Source organism: Zychaea mexicana (assembly GCF_025766255.1).
Source record: "Zychaea mexicana strain RSA 1403 chromosome Unknown BDB00scaffold_1, whole genome shotgun sequence".
In the NCBI taxonomy this organism is placed as follows: Eukaryota; Fungi; Mucoromycota; class Mucoromycetes; order Mucorales; family Lichtheimiaceae; genus Zychaea; species Zychaea mexicana.
In genome coordinates this window covers 411,734-435,068 of record NW_026516664.1, presented here as the reverse complement: position 1 = coordinate 435,068, position 23,335 = coordinate 411,734, and the positions used below count along the sequence as shown (strand labels likewise).

The following is a 23,335-nucleotide window of genomic DNA, read 5'->3' as shown; positions in this document are numbered from 1 at the left end:
ATTTGGCGCCAATTTCTGTGTACATTGATGGGGATGATGTGACAATATGAGAATATTAAGAATAAAATTATATAAAAAGAATTGGAGAGGTGACGCTATATGATTTTGCAAATGATGTAGGGAAATATGACGAGAAATGGCTCAGAAGACCAGAAGAAAGATTATGCATAATCTGGAGATGTCGAAAGAAGGGGAAGATGAGGTACTTGTTGTTATAAACTTTCATATCAATTCCAAGATTGACTAAGTGACAAAATTGGCTCTTGGTCTTTGACAAGTACATTACACACAGGTCAAGTTGCACTTATGATATAATCTATAAAGAAGTAGATGAATGGAAGAATTTTATCTGTTTTCTTTTTGAATAAAACCAGACAATCTACACTTGATAGCTTCATAAATAAGTACGTGAATTTTCTCAGTGAATATAATACCCAGTGCTGTAGTTTTCTACCTAAATTATATTTTGGACCACATATGCATCGATTAGTTTATTATGGCATTCTCTTTTGTAGTCGCCATTGTTTCATCAGAATCTTTACCATGAGCACGAATTATATGACCATGTACTTTCGACATGTTTTCAAATGATTCAAATTTGTACATATCACCAATATCGGCCAATATGCATAATACACCAAACATTGACTTGATATGATCTAATCCCACTTTTCTATGATACCATCAGTTTTAGCTTACCCAGAAAATTAATTAATAATTAATAATTATTATTTATATATATATATATTTAATGAAACTTTTATTTTAAATATGAAACATTGTATGATCTTACACACCCTAAGCAACTCATACCTCTATATATCATAATCAAGAATATATCGTACACAAGTTCCTCATGTTAGGAAGGTGCTCATTACCATTCCACTAGAATTTTTATTCCATAAAAACTTATTTATCTATCTTTATTATTATTTAATTATTATAACTATTTATAATATGACATTGTTTTTTTATCATTAAAAATTTAAAAAAATAATTAAAAATAAACAAAAATATATGATTATAAAAAAACTACATTATATTTTATATTTTTATTTTAAGATTAAATTAAATTATAAAATCACAAAACTTTCATATATTTTTTTATATTTAACTTTATTTTTCATATATAAATTTATATTAAAATCTATAGTTATGGATGAATCTTCCTAGAGCATTGGATGTCTCTAATGAAGCAACTTCATGGGATCATGGCTGTCACTGTGGGAATCAATCTGCATCTCTTAAATATTGGAAATCTACCATTTCCATTTCAATCTGAAGAAAGAATAATATCTAAAAATTCCAAGTTCAAGAGGCGATGCCCTTTTTGATCTAAAAAAGACACGTTGTTCAATCCATATGGCATTTAATTCTTATAAACATATTTATTCCATAATTTTTTTAATTCATAAAAAATATTTTCTTTAGTGATTAATATATAATAATTACTTCATCATCATATTAGATAACTGTTTATAAAATCTACTAAATCCACTATAGTTTTTTGTTATTGATTAATTCCCTGTCATTCAAATAATGAATCGCATCACTATAATAAACCTCTATGTGTTTTGTTTCTGCTTTGTTGAGTTGATTGGTCATAGAATGTAACTTTGTCTCACCAGGGATGAAGCATAAGGGCATTTTCAGCATCATTGAGGTAGAGACCAGATTCTATCATTGGCTTCTATATTGGTAAAGGTTCCATTATAGGTAAATTACCTTCACAAATAGAGTTAAAAATTATTGTATAAATGAAAATGTTCTTAAAATAACTACATGTTTTTTCACTTATTAAAATTACAACATGAGATGGATAGACCATAATATTCAGTAGCCACTCGTTATAGTGATATTCGATATAGTGATATTTCGATATAGTGATGGGTTTTTGAGGTCCAAAACTAATTAAGCAGTGAATTATTACTAATTCGCTATAGTGATATATGATATCAACCATCAGAAATATCATTATATCGAGCGGACCAATAGTATGATTTTATTTATCAGAAAAGGAAAAAAGATCAGTTAATTTTGCACTGGTTTATATCTCAGAGTCTAGTCTACACATCGTTCTTCTAATAAGTCTATATAACTGAGCATGTAAGTCGTTTTCAACCACCATTGTTTTCAATAAATTGCTCATATACTGCTTCCTCTCTCCTTTACTATGGTGCATGCCACCTTAAACCATACCTCCAGCAAAAACTACTGTCAATTTTTTAATTTAAATCCCCGATACTTTTCAAATGCCGCATATGAAATGGATAGATATTTTTTTAACATGTTCTTTTTTGTTGTCTTCCAATTAGGGATCCGTATCAGAACCGTAGAACCGGAACCGAACCGAACCGAAACCGAGAAAATACGGTTCGGTTCCTGTCAAGAACCGAACCGGAACCGAACCGGTTCTGTATAAGTAGAACCGAAGAACCGAGAGGCAGAAGATTGCAATCAGCGATTTTGGTAATTAGTATAAAGTAGGCTATAATGGAAGTTACGAACAATGTTATTCCGAAAAGACCACGAAGTAGTGTATTTGCAAGCCATACTTTATTGAAAAACTTAACAAAACCTGCAAAAGCAGAAGGGAGTAAAAAATAGTAAAGAAGATAAGAGAAAAAAATAAAAAAAACACTTCTTCTGACGGCAGCTTGCTTTCTCCGCCCATGACGCACATCATTACTTGTTCCTCTACTTTGCTACCCACAATGCATTTTTCTCCATGACGTACTACTTAACTAGACTTATCATGGCTTCTCGATCAGTTTTATCAAGTTTGTGCATTCCGTTTGAGATTGCGCATTCTGGGGCTCATAACAGAATTATCTTACCCATTCACCCTTTGCCTTTTATGAGACACTATACACTATACACACGTAGAGACACAGCAGCTGTATGTACTGCCGGTTGTGGTTCAATTCCTCCAATGTTACGATAACATATTGTACTAGTAATACTAAGTCGCTCTAAGTAAGTACTATAAGCTCCACTTTTTTTTGTAAAAACTGTGCTTCAATCTTTTAACCATGCAATGACCCACATCGTATGAGAATGTTTACATTCTGTTTCTCTTATTCATTTTGAGATCGCTGTTCAATGTACAATAATAAATTATTCTTTTTTACTGCAGTATTCAAGTATACCGCGACATTTGAACACACACATCAGCTTTCATTTAAAGATACCGAATCTTGCCTTTTTTATATACATGATGGGTTCGGTTCTTCGGTTCGATTCTTCGGTTCTACGGTTCTCGTCGGTTCTAGTCGGTTCGGTTCTTGCTTTAGACGGTTCGGTTCGGTTTCCTTTAAGAACCGAACCGAACCGAACCGTGCGGATCCCTAGTGATGGGGCTTAGGTCTCACTAGGCATATCACTATAACAAGCAGCCACTGTTGTAATATATAAAAGAAACAAAATATAGATTATCTATCATATACATTCATTTATAACATTGGATTTTAATATTAAAGTAAAAATGAATGAAATAGATTAAATATAAAAAATAATGATTTATTTTTAAAAATATAAAAGAATTTAATATTATATATTATAATAATGTTAAAATATTCATATTTGAAATAATAAATAACAAATTTTGAACATAAATATTAAATTGATATAAATAAAAGAATTAACTTGATAGTGATATTGATAAAAAACAAATTCTTCTATATGTCATACCTTTTTTATAAAGGGATTATTTATAATAGCAACAGTAATATAATAAAGATAAACAATGTTGAATTGAAGAATCAGAATTAAAAAAGTAATGACTAATTAGAGATGATAAAAAGAATAAATGAAAATAATTATTATATAAATAATAAGTTTGTTAAAGATAGAAAAGAAGTTAGTATCAACTTCAAAAATGACAGTTATTGTTAAAAAACTGTATAAACATATTATTATTTATTAAAACACATGATGTTAGAAATATCGAAAATATAATAGAAATCTTAAAAGAGATAGAAAATGTTTTTGGATTTCATTAGTTATTTTAGTTATTAGAGTTTCTAAATACAGAGGACATTCTTATTTGTCAGAATTCAAACTCCATTTGTATTCTCCATGTCATCCTCCATCATAACATATTGCTTCACTTGAACTAAGATTTGGGGTAGTTGGATCATAGACATCAGCACTAAACAGGAGGTAGATATAACCATTTATGTTTAATTAATTGTAATAGGCATACCTAATTGTTTTGTCAAGGATTGGAAATGGGACGAGATAATTCGTGAGACTCTTAACAGTCAAGTTTTTATTATGAGAGAAAGAGAGAGTTCCAAATATTCTTATTACTAGTTATTCATATAAAGAAATTGTCTTTGTGGAACTTATTTGATGTCCCAATCCTCTGGATTAGGGGTCGCAATCTGACCTATGGGTCAAAACCGACCCGCGGGTTGAGGACGGGTCAACGGGTCGGGTTGATGCTTTTCTGACACATGGGTCAACCCATCTAACCCTTGACCCAACCCGTTGACCCGTTGTGACCCGTGTATACATATGATATCTATGAGGTACTTGTCAATCTTCTTGTTGGGAAGGATCATTATATTAAAGATGTAGTTGTCAATATGTCTGCTATAGAACTGTAACATAAAACGTACTTATATTCTTTTTCATTGTGGGATCATATTTTATATTCAAAAGTGTAAGATAAGTAAGCTATAAGCAATATATGTAATATTAGTAAAGAAGTAGCAATAGTACAATGAGAATAGACAATAGAGAGTGGCAATGAGAGACGAGATTTGACAAAAGACGTAGAAGGAATTAAGAAAAGAAAAATGAAAGAAGAAGGAAGAAATGAAAGAAAAGGGAAAAGGGAAAAGGATTAGGGGCATTTAAAAAAAGTCGATTTTTAACCACACTTTAACCATTATGCTTTCTTTAATGCATGTGAGCGCAAACGATTTCTTTTGTTATGGCACAAATCCCTTTACCTTTTAAGAATAATCACACAAAACGTGGATGTTGCTAGCACTTCTAGGAATTTGCGTGCCATCATCTTGGGGAGCTGTGTATATATGGAGTTTTGCACTTCCAGTGCTCAAGTTCAGGTTGATTGACACTTCCTTCATCACTACATCAAAATCAGTCTTGACCCGTCAACCCGAGTTTTGACCCGTCGGGTTGAACGGGTCGGGTCGGGTCAGTGTTTTCTTGACCCAACCCGACCCGTCCAATTGCGACCCCTACTCTGGATACAACACTAATATATGAAGAAAAAAAACTTGCCAAATTTCAATCATATTTCTTAAAAATATAGAACGTGGGCTGGTATCATGAATGTTAGAAACTATAGCCTTCTTCATACTTTGTAAATCAGGCTACATGAAAAAAAATATGCCTTGTTAATAATACTTATCAATATTCCTCTCGATCCTCTCTCTTCGAGTAACCCAGGTCCAGCTTACCGAGTCTAAAACATCATCAATGTATCGTTGCAATTCTTCAGAAATGTCTTGATCATGTTGGAATTGTTCTTTAAGTTCGGATTGTAAAGTACAGTGGACCCCCTTCAATGTCAACCCCTTTAATGTCAACCCCCGATATGGTCAACCTTTTTCTGAGAACCTCACATTTTAGCAGAGATAAATTTCAACTTTTACATAAGGTCAATGTCAACACCTTGGCCAGGGTTGACTTCTTATTGAGGTCAAACATATCCAATCAAAAGAGGTTATTTCATTATTGGTTGAAAATACATTGTTAGGAACGACTCTGTTGCATACATACATTGTGTCGGGGTGCGCTGGTTTAATATTTTTATTATACGGTTAAACTTTGTGCCACCCCCTTTAACGTCAACCCCCGTTAGCGTCAACACTTTCAGGTGTACTTGAGGGTTGACATTAAAGGGGGTCAACTGTATTGTAAAGATCCTCAGGAAGTTGTTTGCGCCGATGAACGCCGTTTTCACACTCAATAACACCATTCCTTTCTGGACTGAACGTTTTTATATTAGATTATGAGTACTAAAATAAAGTGGATTAAATTAGAAAAAGAACACCATTTTCTTCTACTTACCAATATATACTAAAATCTTCATTTCCTTGGGCAGAAGAGTGAATAAAAGCATCCCATTGTTCCCACACTGTTGTAACTTCTTTCTCTTCGATGATTATTGTTTCATAATGGAAGTTGTCAAATAAACTATCATTAATCGTCATCATTATTTTCTGGATAGGGACTTGTGCAATAGCGTTTTGACAGAGAAACAGAGACATCCTACGATTAACATCATCGTTAGTAAAATGATCATCTGAATTCTCGTGGTTGCCCGACCGTTTGGATATTTATTTACCTCCTGTTCATCTGTAAAAGGGCGCTTACTGTACATATAAATCAGCAAAAATTAGTTGGTTTACTATTCTATGGATATAGCAGTTTTACAGTTTTTTTTCTTTTCATCTTACCTTGTATCATTGCTTTGGCTTGGGTTAAAATCAGTAGTGGATTCAGCAGCAATAACAAAGGCTTCAGCCTAAGCAGGAGCAGCGGCGGTGGAATTTGGTTCTGAAACAGGAGATATTACTTTTTTCTAGATAGACAAGTTATTATTTATCAGCCTCCTTCCTCTTACATATACCCCACAGACAACAGACAACAGCTTACAACCGCAGCTTTGTACAATTCAACACAGTGCTGTGAAGTTTGTTCTTGAAAAGTCAAATGACTTTCCATCTTCTTTATAGTCTGAGTATCGACCACGGTTTTCGCGTATATCTAACAAATATTCATGTATCAGTATCCACCTGCAAAAAAAGAATGCTCGCAAAAACCCACGTTGTCAAACGTACTTTAACCATGTTTAACACAAGATCATTCCAATTGATGCTTCTATAGTATTTATCAACCAATTAGCACAATAATTTAAATAAAATGTGTATTTATAGTAATAAGCACAAAATGCCAAGTACCGTCTCGAAAATAATACTACTTCACTTATTTTAACGGATGCATATTTTTGACTTGCTCTTGAGAACATTTGGGTCCACTTTTGTTTTAAATCAACCGCACTGGTGACGAAGATGTTCTCATCTAAGTTCAAGGAGCCATCGTTCATGTGTCTTTAAAAATAATCGGATAATGAAGCAGGTTGTTTTTGTATTTGACAACGTTCGAAATATTCTTCCATTTTTGACAAGAAACAGAATGAGGAAGGATTCGTTTTTTGAGTGCGTAAAAAGAAGAGATATTCAGCGCTGCGACTTTTTTTATTTGAAACAAAAAGAGTGGCCAATAAGCTCTTTCATTTCATTCAAGCTACGCATAATCCATACTCACCGCGTTATTATGAATCATTTCCCCCCAAGGCTTATCCAACATATTAAATTTTTCCTAAATATTCGCGGTCCAATTTTGCGCTTGGGGGAAAATCAGGATGTTTTTTACTTCGCGCGAGGTTTTTTTCACATTTGCGTCTCATTATTATCATCTTCGCGTCCCATTATTATTCATTCATCTGAATTGCTAGACTACATATTATGTTATATGGTTGATAATGAAAAGCAAAGCATGCTGTTATAACACAACAGAAACTAATTAAAGTAATAACCATGGCTTACATTATTGTACGAAATGCATAATCTACAACATCTTTTCTTCTAAGATACATCGTAGAAAAAATGACTTTGAGTGCGAGATTCATCCTTGGCAATCCCGGGGAGTAACCAGTTTGGCAGATTGAACAATACGCGGTGTTAATGTATCATCTTTCGTCGATAGCTCGCGTCGAACACCTGCCTTCAATTTTGACCAAAATAGCTCGATGGGGTCAAAAATGGTGAAAACGGGGGGAGATAAAGTGCTTTGAATCCTTTACTTTCAAAAGGCTCCTTAACAGCCTTCTAATGATGAATCCGAGCATTATTATTCATTACCAGCGTCTTTCCCTTCATATTATTCATGTCCAAGTTGTCCATAACAATTTCGATAAAGTCAATAAAATGTTGTGTCCTGGTACCGACTTTCGCCGTGATTCGTTCTTCTCCGTTTTCAAGCTTTCTTTTTTTTTCGATCCAGTAACCAATTGAGGTCTTCGCAAAGACAAATTCACCACGCCTTCGGCAGCAGTTTCCCCCAGTATCGTGAGATTTACACCACGGTTATTGGACACTCTTGCCTTTGCAGGAGTACCCCGAATCGACCGACCGAAAGTACGTTGCATGTGGAAGTTGAATCCGGCTTCATCGATAAAAAACACAAGCACCGAAATCGATATTCTCTTTTTCAACATGTAATACGCAATTCATTCGTTCGGTGATGGTATCTTTGGAATTACGAGCTTCTGACACCTTTTCCAGTTTTTTCATTGTCAAACCGCAATGAATAACCAAATGTTTCTGTAGGTCGCTTTGTGTGATGGTCAATTTGTAGTTTTCGTAGATCATTTGTTGAGCTTCTTTGATAGTCACAGTGGGAGTATCTTCATAAAGATTTTGAAGGGCCATGGTGTGTTCCTTTTGTCAATTTTAATGGTGGGCCTAGTGATTTACCACGCTGGCTTGGCAAATACGGCTCACCATCTCTAAAACGGGCAAAGTACTGTTGTGCTGTACGTTCTGGTATGCGCAACATGCGACCGGCTTCTGCATAATTCAAAGTTACATTTTGAATTAAATCGATAAGACCAACGATATCTTCATCTGTATACTTCCTATACCTTCCTGCAAAGAAGTCTTACATATATGCACATGTATATAGAGTAAGCTACAACGGTTTCAATATTCACCGAATAAAGTTATTTTGATCTAAACTACCTCTTTGGTTTTTTCACTTCTTTTGGAGGATTTTTTCTAGGCCTTCCTCGTCGCTTCTTTGCTTCATCATTATGTACCGGAACGTTTGCAATTTGTGCTTTTTTTATCCACTATAATGTCGATATCCACATCGTTTTTCAGTACTTCATGTTTGAATAACATATTAATACTTGTATGGTGGTATGAAAAGTTGTAGTGTTCTCACTTCTCTTTTTACCTTTTCAGAGTAGTTATTAGCCGATCTTGTCATCAAAACAAGGGAGCGAATTCCTTCAGCTCCCACCAAATTCAGTGCATACAACCTGGTATGCATCTTGAGTTTCGATGACTTCTTCCATCGCTTCTATTTCCTCCTCTTCAGTTGCCTGCTTTTCTGTAATTTTGTTGTCGCCACAACTGTCGTGATCGAGTGGAAGTTCAGAACTATACTCAATCTCTTCCGTCTCTAAGGTTTTTTTTTCGTTGGAGCATGACATTGGTGTATACGCAAGATACATAATGTCTAAACAAAAAGCAGTTTTCAACTTCCAAAGCTTAAAGGTGGCTCTCTAGCAGTTATTTCAAAACAAGCATGTGATGCAACACGGACTTCAGTGTTACTTTATTGTTTCTATAAAAATTTTTATATCCGGGTAATGTAGGTGGATCAAACGCCTATATAGCCGCAAAGATGATAACAATGAGACGCAAAGGTGATAATAATGGGACGCGAAGATGATAACGATGAGACGCAAATGCGAAATAAACCTCGGGCGAAGTAAAAAACATCCATCCGCGAACCTGAATTTTCCCCAAGCGCAAAACTGGAACTTCAAACCGCGCAAACTTGGACCGCGAATGTTTAGGGAAAAATCCAATATATGAAATATGAGGGGTGATATCTACAATTGATCAGCCTGCGGTCGGTTTTAATACTGTATGTATGCACTTTTTTTTTAGCAGGACTTATACAAAAATGATGACACATGGTTACCGAAACGACACCCTCCTTTCTTGTCCTTCACAACGCACAGCTTCTGTGCTCCTTGTTAGATCATCTTTGAACATCATAGTGTTTGCTTGCCTGTTGCTTGATCACAAACTCCTTCGATATATGATGGTTACTACTGTATAGCGGAAACATCATCTGTTATTCTACTGCTCATTTGTGTTAATAATCTGGTAGACTTGCTGCCCGGGCTTTCCAAGATCCTCGCTTGCTGTAGATATGTCCAACATGTTGCAAGCTTGAGCACAGTTCGTTCAGTGCGATAAATATTAGGCTCCGTCCTGTCGTGCCGTTGAGGGGAAGGTGAGGGGAGTTTGTTGTCTGGCTTGTGCTATATCTTTACATGACTCAGTAGACGTCATGCAGTAGGTGGGGGGGGGAAGATAGTGGAATACTGTATTTGAAATCCAAGCTGCACATTTGCCTTTGAAGTCTACAGTAGAAGCTTACCTGTGCATATACCAGCCATCTTGCTATTAAGTAACACTAGCTTTCCTTTGTGTCTCGTGCGTGTTTGCAAAGCGATATGTAGCTCTCGTATAGCTCGGCTATCTCACCATTTTGCTTTTGGGACAGTGTCAAATGTTCTGCAGTACAGGAAAATCGCATAGATGCAGCAATCGAAAGATGTAATTGTCAATATTGATGCAATATCATGTCATCACTCTGTCATTAAATATTTTAGCGCTGTGCAAGTGACATATACTACATTGCATATGTCTATAGCTTTTCTCTCCATTCTTTTTTAAATATTTCCCTACATGGCTCTATCATATGAAAGCCCTTGGCTTCATTGTTTAACAAGAACATACTGTATGTATGATCAATTCTGGTGAATGTGAGACACCCATTGGAACGGACACCAGGCTTGAGTGGGCCGCAATGTTTCTCAGATAGAATACCGGGAAGAAAACAGTAATGTCTTGCCTGTATAGGCACGTGCTATAGTCTCTGCATTGTGGGCTACATACGAGTTATCTAGATGTCTAATATATGTTTTTATGTATCATATGGTTGGGCTGATTCAAGTGTAAAACAAAGGTCGTAGAAGCCAAGTGTTTCGAAACGTGCGCGATGCCATTGATACCAGCAGTAGTAAGGTCAAGACACAACAAGATTTTAGTTCATGGGAGCAAGAGTTCAAGTGGGCTATATCTGACCTGTAGTGTTTGCATGGCGTATGATATCTTTGAGACGATTGTGACAGATTTATTTGTATAAACATAACCACTATATATAGCAACTACCCCTAAACCATCACACATACACAATTCATATAAATATCAAATAGCCTTGATCATAAATAAAGCAGTTCTCATTCGGTCCTTCAGCTCTGATAGCGAATGTAGTACAGTTTCACTAGGATGGAAGGACCCTTATCAACAGAAAAGATCATCAAACTCAAGATCCATCTCCAAATTAATGCTTTATCTCTGAATTCACTCACAGCTAGTCCCGTAATTCATTCCTTTACCAACTACTTGTGCCACACCCAATATGAGCAACTATCCTCCGATCGAAGGTGGCGGATCGCTTGTCGTCGCCTACCGTATTGCCGACAAGAATGTACTCATTGTTGGCGGCGGCAATGTTGCTGCCCAGCGTATACAATCTGCAAAGATCGCCGATGCCCGAGTCACCATCGTTGCTCCTGCAGAGGGACTAAACGATGAAGTCCAGTACCGAATCAATACCAAAGAAGTTACATGGATCGATCGACCTTTTCAAGATGCCGATCTCGATAAGGTTGACATGGTACTTACAGCACTTGACGATCACGATGAATCACTTCGTATCGGACACCTCTGCCGCGAACGGCGTATTCCTGTTAACGTCGCCGACGTGCCACCTATGTGCGATTTCTATTTTATGAGCCAGCACCGCGACGGCCCCGTTCAAATTGCCGTGTCGACCAACGGCCAAGGACCCAAACTCGCCAACATGATTCGAACTACCGTCAGCGAGGCACTCCCGGCCAACATGGGCGCCATTGTCAAGCATATGGGCGAGCTTCGTGCCAAAGTACGCGAGTGGGAGCCTGCTATCGAGAACTCTGAAAAACGCATGGGATGGGTGACGCGCGTGTGCGAAAAATGGGGCCTACAGCAGATGGCACGTCTGACCACGGTGCAGGATCATGATGCATTTTATGCTAGTTTGCGCACCTATTTCGAAAAGAACGAAATACCTGCTGTGAGCGACGTGTTCCCACCAGCAACCCCATCGATTGCCCTGATCGGTGCTGGCCCAGGCGATCCAGAACTTATCACAGTCAAAGCACAGAGATGCTTAAAGGAGGCAGACTTGGTTGTCAGCGACCGGTTGATCCCACAGCCCATGCTCGATCTGGTCGAAGGCGAGTTGCGGATAGCACGCAAGACGCAAGGCAAGTCGGATCCAGCACAGGACGAATTGCTAGAATGGTGTCTAGAAGGATTGAAGAAGGGACAGCGGGTGGTGCGGCTCAAGATTGGCGATCCACTTGTATTTGGACGAGGCGGCGAGGAAATTCTGTGGTTCAGAGAAAGAGGGTATGAGCCAGAGCTGGTGCCCGGCATCTCAAGCGCCTTTTCGGGCCCCATGGCGGCTGGCATACCGGTGACGATGCGGGGCGTGTCGGACCAAGTGATCGTCACCACCGGTCGTGGAACAAAGGGCTCCATGCCCGACCTGCCCGACTACGGATCATCCAGAACGCTGGTCGTTCTCATGGCTGTGGGCCGTGCTGCTGATCTGAAAACGATCTTGTGTGAGCAGAAACATTACCCGAGCGACTGCCCTGTAGCATGGATAGAGAATGCCAACTGTCCTCAGGAGCGGGTTATACTCGGCAGTGTGGCCAATATGGATGCCCTCGTGCAAGAGCAGGCGATTGTTGCGCCGGCGGTGTTGGTTGTCGGAAACAGCGTGCGGGCTCTATCAGAATAAATGTAAACATTTTTCCCGTGTAACAAGGACGATCTTGGTTTGCTACCATGGCAAGCGGGTTGCTACGGGTTTATGTCAAGTGGAGCGAGCGAGAGAGGGTGGGGGAGTGCGAGGAACAGCAAGTAAGAGGAGCGCAAGTGTGGCAAGCGCCAAGTTCCTTTCAAAGGGATGTGCTACCGGTTAAACCATATTAAAATTGACAGCATGCTTGGGGGTGTTGAGGCAGAACATCTCCTCTCCCTCATGTGCTGGGAGATTAGAAGCAAGGAGGATATGATAGGACCAATGATCTACCGCTTTAGGGAATCATTGGTGTAGCACACTCGCTCACACTCCCTGCCCTTTGGGCGAAATGCAGCAACCCACCATAGCCACCCGCCCTCTTCTCTTTTCTGTCGCTGCTTTCCGCTCTACTGAATTTCGTAGCATATTATACCCTCCCCCCCCCAAAGGTACACACAAAGTAGAAGAGACAGGCCACAAGAGATACTTGAGAGAGTCAAGATACATTTTCCTTTTCTCTTATTACCTTCCATAGAAACGTCGCAAAGCCTGGCTCTATCTTTTTATTGCTACGACAAAACCTACCACTCCCCCTCCTCCTGTCTTCATATGCTGTTTCGACCAGCACACCTCCATCCGCCATCATGACCAGCAGTTCATCGTCAGCCAGAACATCCCCATCACCCTCGACTCCACCTCCGTCAATAAACGCAGCCATGGTAACAGCAGCAGCAGCAGCAGCAGCAGCAGGAGGCACCACCTCTGCCCTGAAACAGCGGACAGGGACAATGTCCTTTCGGGATCCGGCGGCACCGACCATCCGAACAACCGTCAAACAACGCGCACGACAAAACACAATTAGCGATGACGATTTCGTACGCAATCTCGGCGCTGACTACCAGGACGTCGAAAAACGCACGCTCACCCGCTGGGTGAATTCACAGCTTGCAGCAGTGGGCGACCGTATCGACCGCATCGAAACAGACCTCAAAGACGGCAAACGACTGTTGAAGCTTTTGTCTGTCGTTTCTGGGCAAGCTGCGCCCAAACCAGAACGTATGAACATGCGCATCCATCAGCTCGCAAACGTAGCACAGGCATTTAAATTTCTGGAAACACAGCTTGGTGCGGATGCCATGCCTGATATCGGCAATGAGGCTATTGTGAACGGCGACGTAAAGAAGACCCTGGCGTTGGTCTTTTTCATCATGCTCAAATATCAGATCCAAGCAGTACTTGGCGACCATGGTGAAGATTTCATGACATCGCTTTCAGTAAGTTCTCTCTCTCTTTCCCTCTTCTCCCCCAGTTTTGCGAGCTCAGAATGTTGAAATTGAATGTTTATGCATAACGCATTTCAATTAAAATGATAGCTTCTCTCGGAAAGAGAACACCTACACAACAGCAACAACAAAGACGCAATGTCGGTTGCATCGACCGAAACGGACAGCACAACCGAGCTAACAGCACCTGCTACTCCACGGCCAAGCGGCCGCAAATCACATCACCACAACATGACTGAAAAAGGCAGCCATACGACAAGCGAAGCAAAAGTTGCACTGCTATATTGGGTGCGGATACAGCTGGAAGATTACATTGCTGCCAACATTATACCCACCATCCAAGACTTCTCGCGATCTTGGCGCACCGGCCTAGCATTTTGCCTGCTCCTCCATCGCCATGATCCAGTGCTGATGCCTGATCTACTGACTACCCGTATCAACAATGCCGATATATCTGAAAAGCAAGCATGGCGCGAGTTCCTTGAGCTTGCATTTGACACTGCAGACACAAAACTCAATATACCCTCCTATTTGGATCCAGATGACCTCATTGACGTTGAATATCCACATGAACCAAGCGTCATGATGTATGTCAGTGAGTACTACAAGGCCATGTCAAAAACACAGAAAGACGATCCACCAGCTGCAAAACGGGACAAGCGTACAAAGCGGCGCGCTGCCATTGCAATGGCTGTAGGCGACGTACCCGAAGACGAAGAAGATCACGACGACGACGAGATCGGATCAGTGATATGCGACACACCACCATCAATGGATGATGAGCCTGAAGAGCTCTCAACAGAAACACTGTCACAACAGCAAGATAAAAAGCAGCACGAATTCCACATCAAACCAATTGAAGTCGCCACAAAAACACCACTCGAAGCACCAGTACCAGTGCCTATGCCATCAGCACGGCGGCATAAACGGAAACCAGCACATCAGCGCGAGTCAACACTCGGCGAAGAAGACAAGGCCAGAATCAAAGCTGACCTGAATAACCGTCTGATGCAGCAACTTACTGGTCATTTACCGCGAGGCGTGCATCCCGTGCTTGACCAGCTCATTACCATCCACGAAACGGTCATTTCTTTCATTCGCACCAACACACGCACTATTGATGAAATACCAGAAGAGTTCACTAGCTCGTCATCAGTCACCGAGTACGTCGATGCGCTCGAGATCATTGAAGAACAAATCGAATCCGAAGCAGAGTACTTGGATACCGCAAAAGAAGCACGCGATTCACTCATGTCGCCACCCGAGAACGCTGAAGAGTCACTAATGATCCGACTCACTGATCTACAACGAGGCCAAGTCGACCGACTCTACGACGTGCTAGTGAAAGAGTGGAAAGAGCTTGTCGACCTATTGCAGAGCACAAAATCAGATTTGCTGCGACTCGAAAATGATCTCATCGAAACCGAAGAACGTGTTGCCGAGTATGAGCAGCAGGCTGTTGCTGTCGAATTTGAAATAAGCAAGCTCATGGACATGCTGGCCAGCGTACCGCCCAAAAATGATCAAGGACGACTGCTGCATCCGCTGGATGGATCTGCTGAATCTGCCACAACACTCGATGCGTACAACAAAGCTGTTTTTAATGCATCCTCACGGATACAGTCGTTCGATACCGCAAGCTGGAAAGAATATCGTGCGTACCTTCGAGAACTTTCCCCGGCAGTACGGCAAGCAGTATCACAACGTCATGCTGTAGTGGAGCAAAGATACCAGATGCTGGAAACCAACATGCGCAAGACCAAGCGACGCTTCAGCTTATTCAAGCGCGGGATGGCATTTGGAAAGGTTCTAGCGGGCTTGGACCAAGAGCTTATGAATATCCAGAAAACAATGGACGAGAAGCAAAAAGCCATGACCGACGACTCTATCCTGGATCTCGAGAACCGTGTCAGCATGGTACGCAGCAAAATGAACGGCACTCGCGAAGAGTACTATGACTTGTTTGAAGAAGAAGGCGAGGACCAGGCCGGGTTTGTCGATCGATTCGAGCAGGTCCAGCAGCGCTATCGCAAAGTAAGCGATTGGGTTGATCAAGTACGTGTATGGTTCATTGAAGCCGGTCGGATACGCAACTGGATCGAAATACGCATCGCCACGCTCCAAGAACGCAAAGCATTTGATCCGCTGAGCACAGACTTTGTTTGGCTCGACAATAACGCCGCACGGTTACACAGGGAGCATGACCAGCTTAAGCGTGAAGTGGAACGATTTGAGTTAGATGACATGACACGTTTACGCACCCACGTCAAAAAACTGACAGCTGTCGGGCGTGACCAAAAGCTGAGTCCGGCAGACGCGTCGACCATTGAAATCACTTTGGAGACACTCAACATGCTGAGCAAGCTGACTGTCGCGTTAAGCAAGCGCTCAGCGATGGTCAATATGCTGATGCTACACGTCAAATGGCACGAGCTTTTCAGCAAGGCGGACGACTGGATTGCCGTGACGAACAAGGAGGTATCTGTGTTCTTGGGTGGTATTGCCCGATGGACACCTTCGAATGACAATGACGATGATGACGAAGATGCAAACAGCAAGAAGAAGGCGGACAAGGTCATTCAGACGCTGGTCGGACTGGAGAAACGCATTGCCGAGTTCGATCAACGACAATACGCTCAAGTGTTGGACGCGTTCCAAGAAATGGAGGATTTGCATGACAACAGCACACTGCCCGATCATCTGGAAAAGCGCCAGACGGCATTCGAGCAGAGCTTTGCTGATTTGATGAAGCGCTCCGCGTTTTGTCGAAAGGTCGTGGAACAGCATCTCGTCACAGTCGATGTTGTTGCTCAGTTTGACCATCTCAAAGGCCAAGGCGAAAAGTTGCGTCGGGAAATGGATTCACAAGAAAATCTACCGGGAGATCGCGTGCAAATGTTCAAGGAAAGTTCAGCATACTGGATGTCTGAAGTTGCTGCAACAAAGATCCCGTACCCTCAGGAGGCTCCCGAGGTGGATGCCGTTCAAAATGATGAAGCAAACGCAAGGATCTGTAAAACAATCGACGACTACGGCTTGGAGCTTATTGAAATCGTTGAGAGCTTAGAGGAGCTTCTTGTTGGCCATCGTCAAAATATGTCCTTGCAAGAGCGTGCTAAGCTCGTGTACGACGAGACGGCTCGCATGACGGCATGGTTCGACGAACGGATACGCAATATGAAAAAGTCGCATCCATTTGCACTTGTGGAAGCCATGGACGAGGAGTCGGATATTGGAGAGCTAGAGCGGCTTGAAAATGAGCGCAAAGGCACTACTGCACGTGTTCATCAGATCGAAGAGAGCGACTATCCGAAATTGCTCGAGCGCATGCGTGTTGTGGAGGACGAAATTGATGCGACCAACGCTGTAGCGATTGATCGAAGCATGCTGATCAACGCGATCGAAGGTTTAGAGCAGAGTCATACTCAGCTGCAGATCCTGCTCGAACAGCGCGAGCGTGAGCTGAAACTTTGTCGCAAGCACGTCGACTGGATGACAGCATGGAACAAGGTTGAAGAAACGATCATTGCTGCTGCACGAGATATATGGACCTTCACTGTCAAGAAGGCGAAATTTGATCCTGGTCGAGAAGAAGCAGCCGCTTCCATGGGATCCGATACAAAGGAGGGAGATGTCCAATCTAACGTACACACCTTGCGAGACCGAGTCGCCGATATTGCGAGCCAGGTCAATTATGTCAACGACTTGCAAGCCGAACTGGTTTCAGAAGCGAGCGAAGAAATGACTAGCGCCATCAATACGAAGCAAGACGAGCTTCATGCAAAGCAACAAGAACTGAACAATCTGCTTACCTATGCCGCCAGTGCAGCTGACCAACGACCATCAATTAGCCATTGGTTGGCGCAAGCCGACAAAGCTCGGGATCAGGGGCAACATGTACGAGACGAGCTTGAGAGACGAAAGCAAGAGCTCGAAGATGGAAAGGTGCACAGCTTCAAGCGCCTTGCACGATCTGTATATGAAACTTCCGTTGGTGAATCCGTGGATCCCCAGGGCTTCGGCGAACGACTGCAGTGGGACTTTGAGGTTATCAATCCGCAGGATTACCATGTCCGGATAAATGCGCAGATAGATGCGCTGGTACAAGGCAAGATGAGCGATTTGAAGCAAGTCGAACAAGAAATCGATCATCTCTACGGTGTGCATCAGAGCACTGGAAAATTAAAGCAGTTGGTGAATTTGTACGATGCAGAGATTTCTGAGCTGCACCAGTGGATCGCCGAGCACATGCATCGGCTCAAGCAGCAGCACTTGGATGCCCTGGCCGACGTCGCCGAAAGTGACTTTGTCGAAAGGAGGGAAAAGCACATCCAGCTCACGTCCGACATCAAACAGTTTGAAAACACCAACGTCCGCGGCCTTTGTGACAATATTGCCCAACTATCATCACAGTACCAGGATCAAGAAGGGCAGCTCGGTGTAGATGTTGCAGCCATCGAACAGCGGCTCGATGAGGTCTTGCAGGATATGGAAGAGCTTCAATCCGTCCTATCTGACCAGACATCCGCGTTTGATGCGGCGTTGAAGCGTCTCGAGTGGGAATCACAATACAATGCAGCATCCATGCGGCTCAAGGACATGAACGAGCAGCTTCGCGAAGTGATGAAACAGCGCGATACCGCCAATTCTGATGCAAGCAATTTAGGCGATCGTGTCTGTCAATGGCGTGAAGAGCTGGCCGCTTTGGAAAAGAGCCAAGGCCAATTTGTCAAGAGCGATCTCCAGGGTGTTGAAGTAACGTATCGTGATTTGGGCAAGGCGTTGACAAAGTGCAACCGCTCGACGACAGTTATCCCTGCTGACATTGACGCGCGCATGGATTCGCTTAAGCATATCCAGCAACGGCTCGGCGAGAACTTGACTGCACGACAAGACGAACTGGCATCTGTCAAGCGGCGCATCGATTGGCAACAAGCCATGGATAACGCAATGGACCAGCTAGCCAAACATGAGCATGATTTGGAGACGTTTGTACGAGGTGACGCGCGATGGACGCCAGACATGCAGATCCGCGAAGACGACGAGCAGCGCCTCCGCAATCAGTATGCACATCTTGTGTCCAAGTATAAAGCGTTTCACAATCAGCAAGTAGCACCGCTCCATGCTCAATTCAAGGTGCTGCAGGATGAACAGAAAGGACCTCTTCCAGAATCGACTTTCAGTCGGATGCAAGCGCTCGAAAAGGCCGAGGCACAAATGTCTAGCCAGTTCACGTTTGCCACCGAGGTGGTCACACAGCATTGTTTGGTTTCTGCATTTATTTTGCGCACGGACCAACTAGAACAAACTGCAGAGCTGATCAGGGAAGAGTTCCTTAAGGAGGTTAACGGCGATCGTCTCGACCAATTCAAGGCCAGCGTTGCTGACGTCCAGGACAACTTGGTCCGCCAAATACGCTATCCCGTCCGTTCCTTCAAAGATGACAGAATCAAGGTCGAAACCCGAATTCAAGACGAAGCTGTCAATGAAGTCATTCGTGACACCATTGCGACTCGCACAAGCCGCTTGGAGGAGCTGGTGGCGAGCATGGAGTTCCAACTCGAGTCAAAAGAGACCATTTCACGTTTCCAGGTTCAGCTGCACTTGTATAATCGCCATGCAGAAGCATGCGAGCGATGGATTGAAAGTCACGATTCTGCGTTGCAACAGAACAACAAGCTACTCAACATCGGTTGCGAGCGTGTGCTCACTATGGAGGAGCTACAGCAGGCCATCAGTGCCGTACGCGGTACCGAGCGCGCCATGACCAAAGTCAAGGACAATATTTTTACATCTCTTGAGAACCGATTCGAGCAATGCGTCAATGCCTTTGATGACACCAAGGCTACCGAAGAAGAGGAACGGGCGCTCGCAGAGGAGTTCGATTCGATTGCTGCAGTCCAGAAACGGGTTAGCGACAAGTGGCACCAGCTCCGTGATGAGACACATCATGTTGCAATCATGCTGACGGATGTCTTGGAGCCGACGGAAAAGCATCACCTTGCAGAGAAACTAGTTGGCTCGCTCACTTCCCTGCAAGCCAACATCGACGAGATTGATCCAGCTACGCTCACTGATGAACAGATTCTCCAGTGGCAGAAGCGCGTGGATTCTTTGGATGCTAACGAGTACCGCAAGCTGCAATCCGAAACACCCACATTCACTGAGGGTGACGATCTGGTCAAGGTTCCTATGGAGGCGGCCAAGTCACAGCTCGATACAGCTGGCGACATGATCCTCGTAATTCGTGCCTTGCTGACGGGTCTTTACGATACGGTCAACATCAACCGTCTTCGGAACACCTACAGTGATAATGCTAGCGTCGCGCGAAACATGATGGCAACCGTTCAAACCATGTACAAGGATGCCTGTCAAAATGTCCAAGTCTTGACTGCCAAAGATCGAGTGGCACAGCGACAAGCCGTTCTCGCATCACACAAAAATGCACAAAATCAAATGGACGAGTGCAAAGATGCCTACGAGGACCTGTGTGGCTACTACGATTTTATCAAAACGCAAGAAGGTTTGGGCGATGAGCTTGATGATCTACACAGCCAAGTGCAGGAAGAGTGGCGTGCAGTCCAGGCAGAGCAATCTACGCTTGCAGCGCTTGTGACAAGAACAGATCGATGGGTAGAACGGTATGATATGCTTGATAAGTTACAGCGAAGTTTATCGACGGTAGGTCGAGACTTGGAAGAGAAGCACAGTGCCAGGAACTACAGCAGCAATACAACGAGCAGCAGTATCAAGAGTCGCACTAGCAGCAGTGATAGCGAAGCCAGTCTTCTTGCCTCGTTGGACAAGCGCTTGCATGCCGCCACCCGTGATTTGGACGAGCTGCAGGCTTGTGCGCGATCAGAAGGCAGAGACGATCCAGCCAATAGTGCGGCCTTTGTGGAAGAGTGCGAGTTAGCAGGTGCAAAGGTGTCGTCGCTAAAATCTTCCTTGTCAACGCGCAAGTTCGACCTTGAAAAAGCCCATCTTCTGAGCACGTTTACGGAGGAGCTCAAGCGCCAGTGCTCGACGTGCGAAGAACAAACCGCTTTTCTCAAGCAGCAAGCAAATTCCAATCCTACCATCGCCGAAAAGAAACCTACAGCAATCCAGGGCGTTATCCAAACATATGCGGCTGCCTTGGCGAATATTCGCCAGATACACGGTCGTTGCAAGGCCAATCTTGAGAGTGGCGTTCTGTCCGAGCAGTCAGATATCATGGTCGATACCTATAGCTTTTTGCGTTCTGAGGTAGAGCGAATGAAGCGACCTCTTGGAAAGGCACTTGTGGATCTAGAACAGAAGATGACAATCGAAGACGAGTATGTTGCTGTGCTCAAATCCGTATACAGACATGCAGAGAGCGAATCTGATAACATGGCATCTCTCAACGACTTCAAGGCTACTGTGGCTCGATTCTCTCGCAGTGCTCGGATTGCTCGCACTAAAGGATCCCTCTTGCCCGATCTCAACGAGTTTGAACGTCGATTCAAGGCTATGGAAGACTGTGTCCAGGATTTCTACGCTGTGGGGAGCAAGGTCAAAGGAAGCTTATTGCGGGATCGCGTCGGTGGTACACGCATCGCCAGTATCAACCGCTCAGTGGATCGGCGGCAAGATGCCATCAAGCGTGAATGGCTACGAATCAAGGGCTCGGCAGAAGAGACCAAAGTCAAGTTACAAGAGACACAGCAGCGACAGCACGCAAGCGGCAAGCTTTCTGAAGCGATGCGATATGTCAGCGACCTCAGACACCGCGTTAATACACTCCAGCTTTCCGGAAAGAGTATATCGATCGAGCAGCAGGAGCTCAAGGAGATTCAGGACGACTTGGAGAATGCGCTTGTCAAGAAACTGCGCGACCTCGACACTTTGCTAGCAAGCGTTTCTGACAAGGACGGGAAATTCAAACGACAACGCCAAGAACTAACTGTTGCCGTGGACGATTTGCATAAGCTGGTCCAAGAACGACAGAAAGAAGCTGAGATGGAAGGCAACATCACACTTTTTGTCGGTATCATTGACAAGATGGACGAGCAGATTTCGGAGCTGTCACGACTTATTGACAGCTGCGCACCCAGACATGCCCAAGTTGTCCAAAGCAAATTCAATAAGTCGGATTTGCAACGCCTACGTCGAAGATTGGTGTCAGGATATAAGGAGCAAGAGCCCAAGATAGCAGAGCTGGTGGAAACCGCCAAGTCAGAAGCACGCAAGCAGTTTGTCGACAACGAGCGTGTTGTGGATAAGCTCGACAAGATACTGGAAAAATGGGCTAAAGTACAATCCGAGGCAGCAGCCCGCGAGAAAGAATTGCAAACGTGTATCAACCAACTCGACCACGAATTCTACACAAAGCTCGCTATGGCAAAATCAACGTCACCTACCAACAAGAGCCAAGACAACAAACGGACGCAGCGACAGCGCGCCACTCCATCACCTACAAAGCAACGAGCAGGCACACGTCGTGCCAGCTTCCGGTCATCTAACTTGGCTGTGGAGAACATTAATCGATCGCCACGCTCGCGCACACCTACAAGCTCAGCGTCCCGTAACCGACCCTATGTTGCCGACCCCAAGAACGAGCTCGATGTACACCTTGGAAAGATTGTCAATGAAAGTCCTTATCGTATGAAAGTCAAGATGGTGCATGGCGAAGTTGGCAAGTATTGGTTTGGTGAGGAGCAGCCTCGACTTGTTTACTGTCGAATCTTGCCTAGCAAAACCGTCATGGTGCGGGTCGGTGGTGGATGGCTTGAACTGTCGACATTCTTAAAGAGTAAGTTTTATCGGTATTCATATGTGTGTATCATGCAAAAACAAGTGAAACTTATATACTGCATTGTAGATCATGGACATAGTGAAAGCAACGCAGCAGCGCGCTCACATCCAAGCGACCGAACCAACGACTCTGTGGACAGCGAGGCATCCTCAATGCGCAGCGATTCACCATCGGGTCGTGTTACTTTACGAGGAGGCGGTCGATCACCAAGTCTATCCACAAGCAGAGCAGGTGGCAAATCACCTATACCGCCAACCAGCACAAGCCGTGGATATGTCGATGGCGATAAATATATCCGTGTCGATGACGAGGGAAACCAAGTGGCCGTCAAAATGTCCAAGGCAAACGACAAAGCAAGAACGCTAGCCTCCAACAATAAACACCGATTTACGTAGACCCATAACCTTTCTTCTTCAAATATACCCTAATCCTCTTTTACATTGTATGCATGTTTTTTTATCACAGAAAAAATATATATTTATTAGTATTTATCCAATTCAATTTCATTATAATTCACTCCAGCACCAAATGAACCTCAGCAAACCACCTTAAGTCAAAGTTTTTTTTTCTTTTT

General features: G+C 43.1%; 5 protein-coding genes across 5 annotated transcripts; 2 read left to right on the top strand and 3 right to left on the bottom strand.

The window, feature by feature from the left end:
* Positions 1-293: 293 nt before the first annotated feature.
* Positions 294-672, bottom strand: BDB00DRAFT_753271 (uncharacterized protein; the record flags this gene model as incomplete). Its single annotated transcript, XM_053118685.1, has 2 exons — positions 294-454; positions 543-672. Coding segments are annotated over 2 exons (291 nt in total), but the record flags the coding sequence as incomplete, so codon positions are not given.
* Positions 673-2,390: 1,718 nt separating this feature from the next.
* On the bottom strand, positions 2,391-2,675 carry BDB00DRAFT_794476 (uncharacterized protein; the record flags this gene model as incomplete). Its single annotated transcript, XM_053121310.1, has 2 exons — positions 2,391-2,623; positions 2,644-2,675. Coding segments are annotated over 2 exons (265 nt in total), but the record flags the coding sequence as incomplete, so codon positions are not given.
* Positions 2,676-5,870: 3,195 nt separating this feature from the next.
* On the bottom strand, positions 5,871-6,827 carry BDB00DRAFT_783050 (uncharacterized protein; the record flags this gene model as incomplete). Its single annotated transcript, XM_053120356.1, has 7 exons — positions 5,871-5,964; positions 6,046-6,246; positions 6,352-6,390; positions 6,435-6,502; positions 6,554-6,559; positions 6,634-6,744; positions 6,819-6,827. 7 exons carry the CDS (start codon positions 6,825-6,827, stop codon positions 5,871-5,873), a joined length of 528 nt encoding a protein of 175 aa, XP_052985824.1.
* A 4,372-nt stretch (positions 6,828-11,199) lies between these two features.
* Positions 11,200-12,714, top strand: BDB00DRAFT_794468 (tetrapyrrole methylase). Its single transcript, XM_053121309.1, has one exon. It carries the CDS (start codon positions 11,266-11,268, stop codon positions 12,694-12,696), a length of 1,431 nt encoding a protein of 476 aa, XP_052985823.1. The 5' UTR covers positions 11,200-11,265; the 3' UTR covers positions 12,697-12,714.
* A 629-nt stretch (positions 12,715-13,343) lies between these two features.
* BDB00DRAFT_783048 (uncharacterized protein) lies at positions 13,344-23,156 on the top strand (the record flags this gene model as incomplete). The annotated part of the gene is made up of 3 exons (XM_053120355.1): positions 13,344-13,973; positions 14,073-22,758; positions 22,828-23,156. 3 exons carry the CDS (start codon positions 13,344-13,346, stop codon positions 23,154-23,156), a joined length of 9,645 nt encoding a protein of 3,214 aa, XP_052985822.1.
* Between the last annotated feature and the right edge of the window lie 179 nt (positions 23,157-23,335).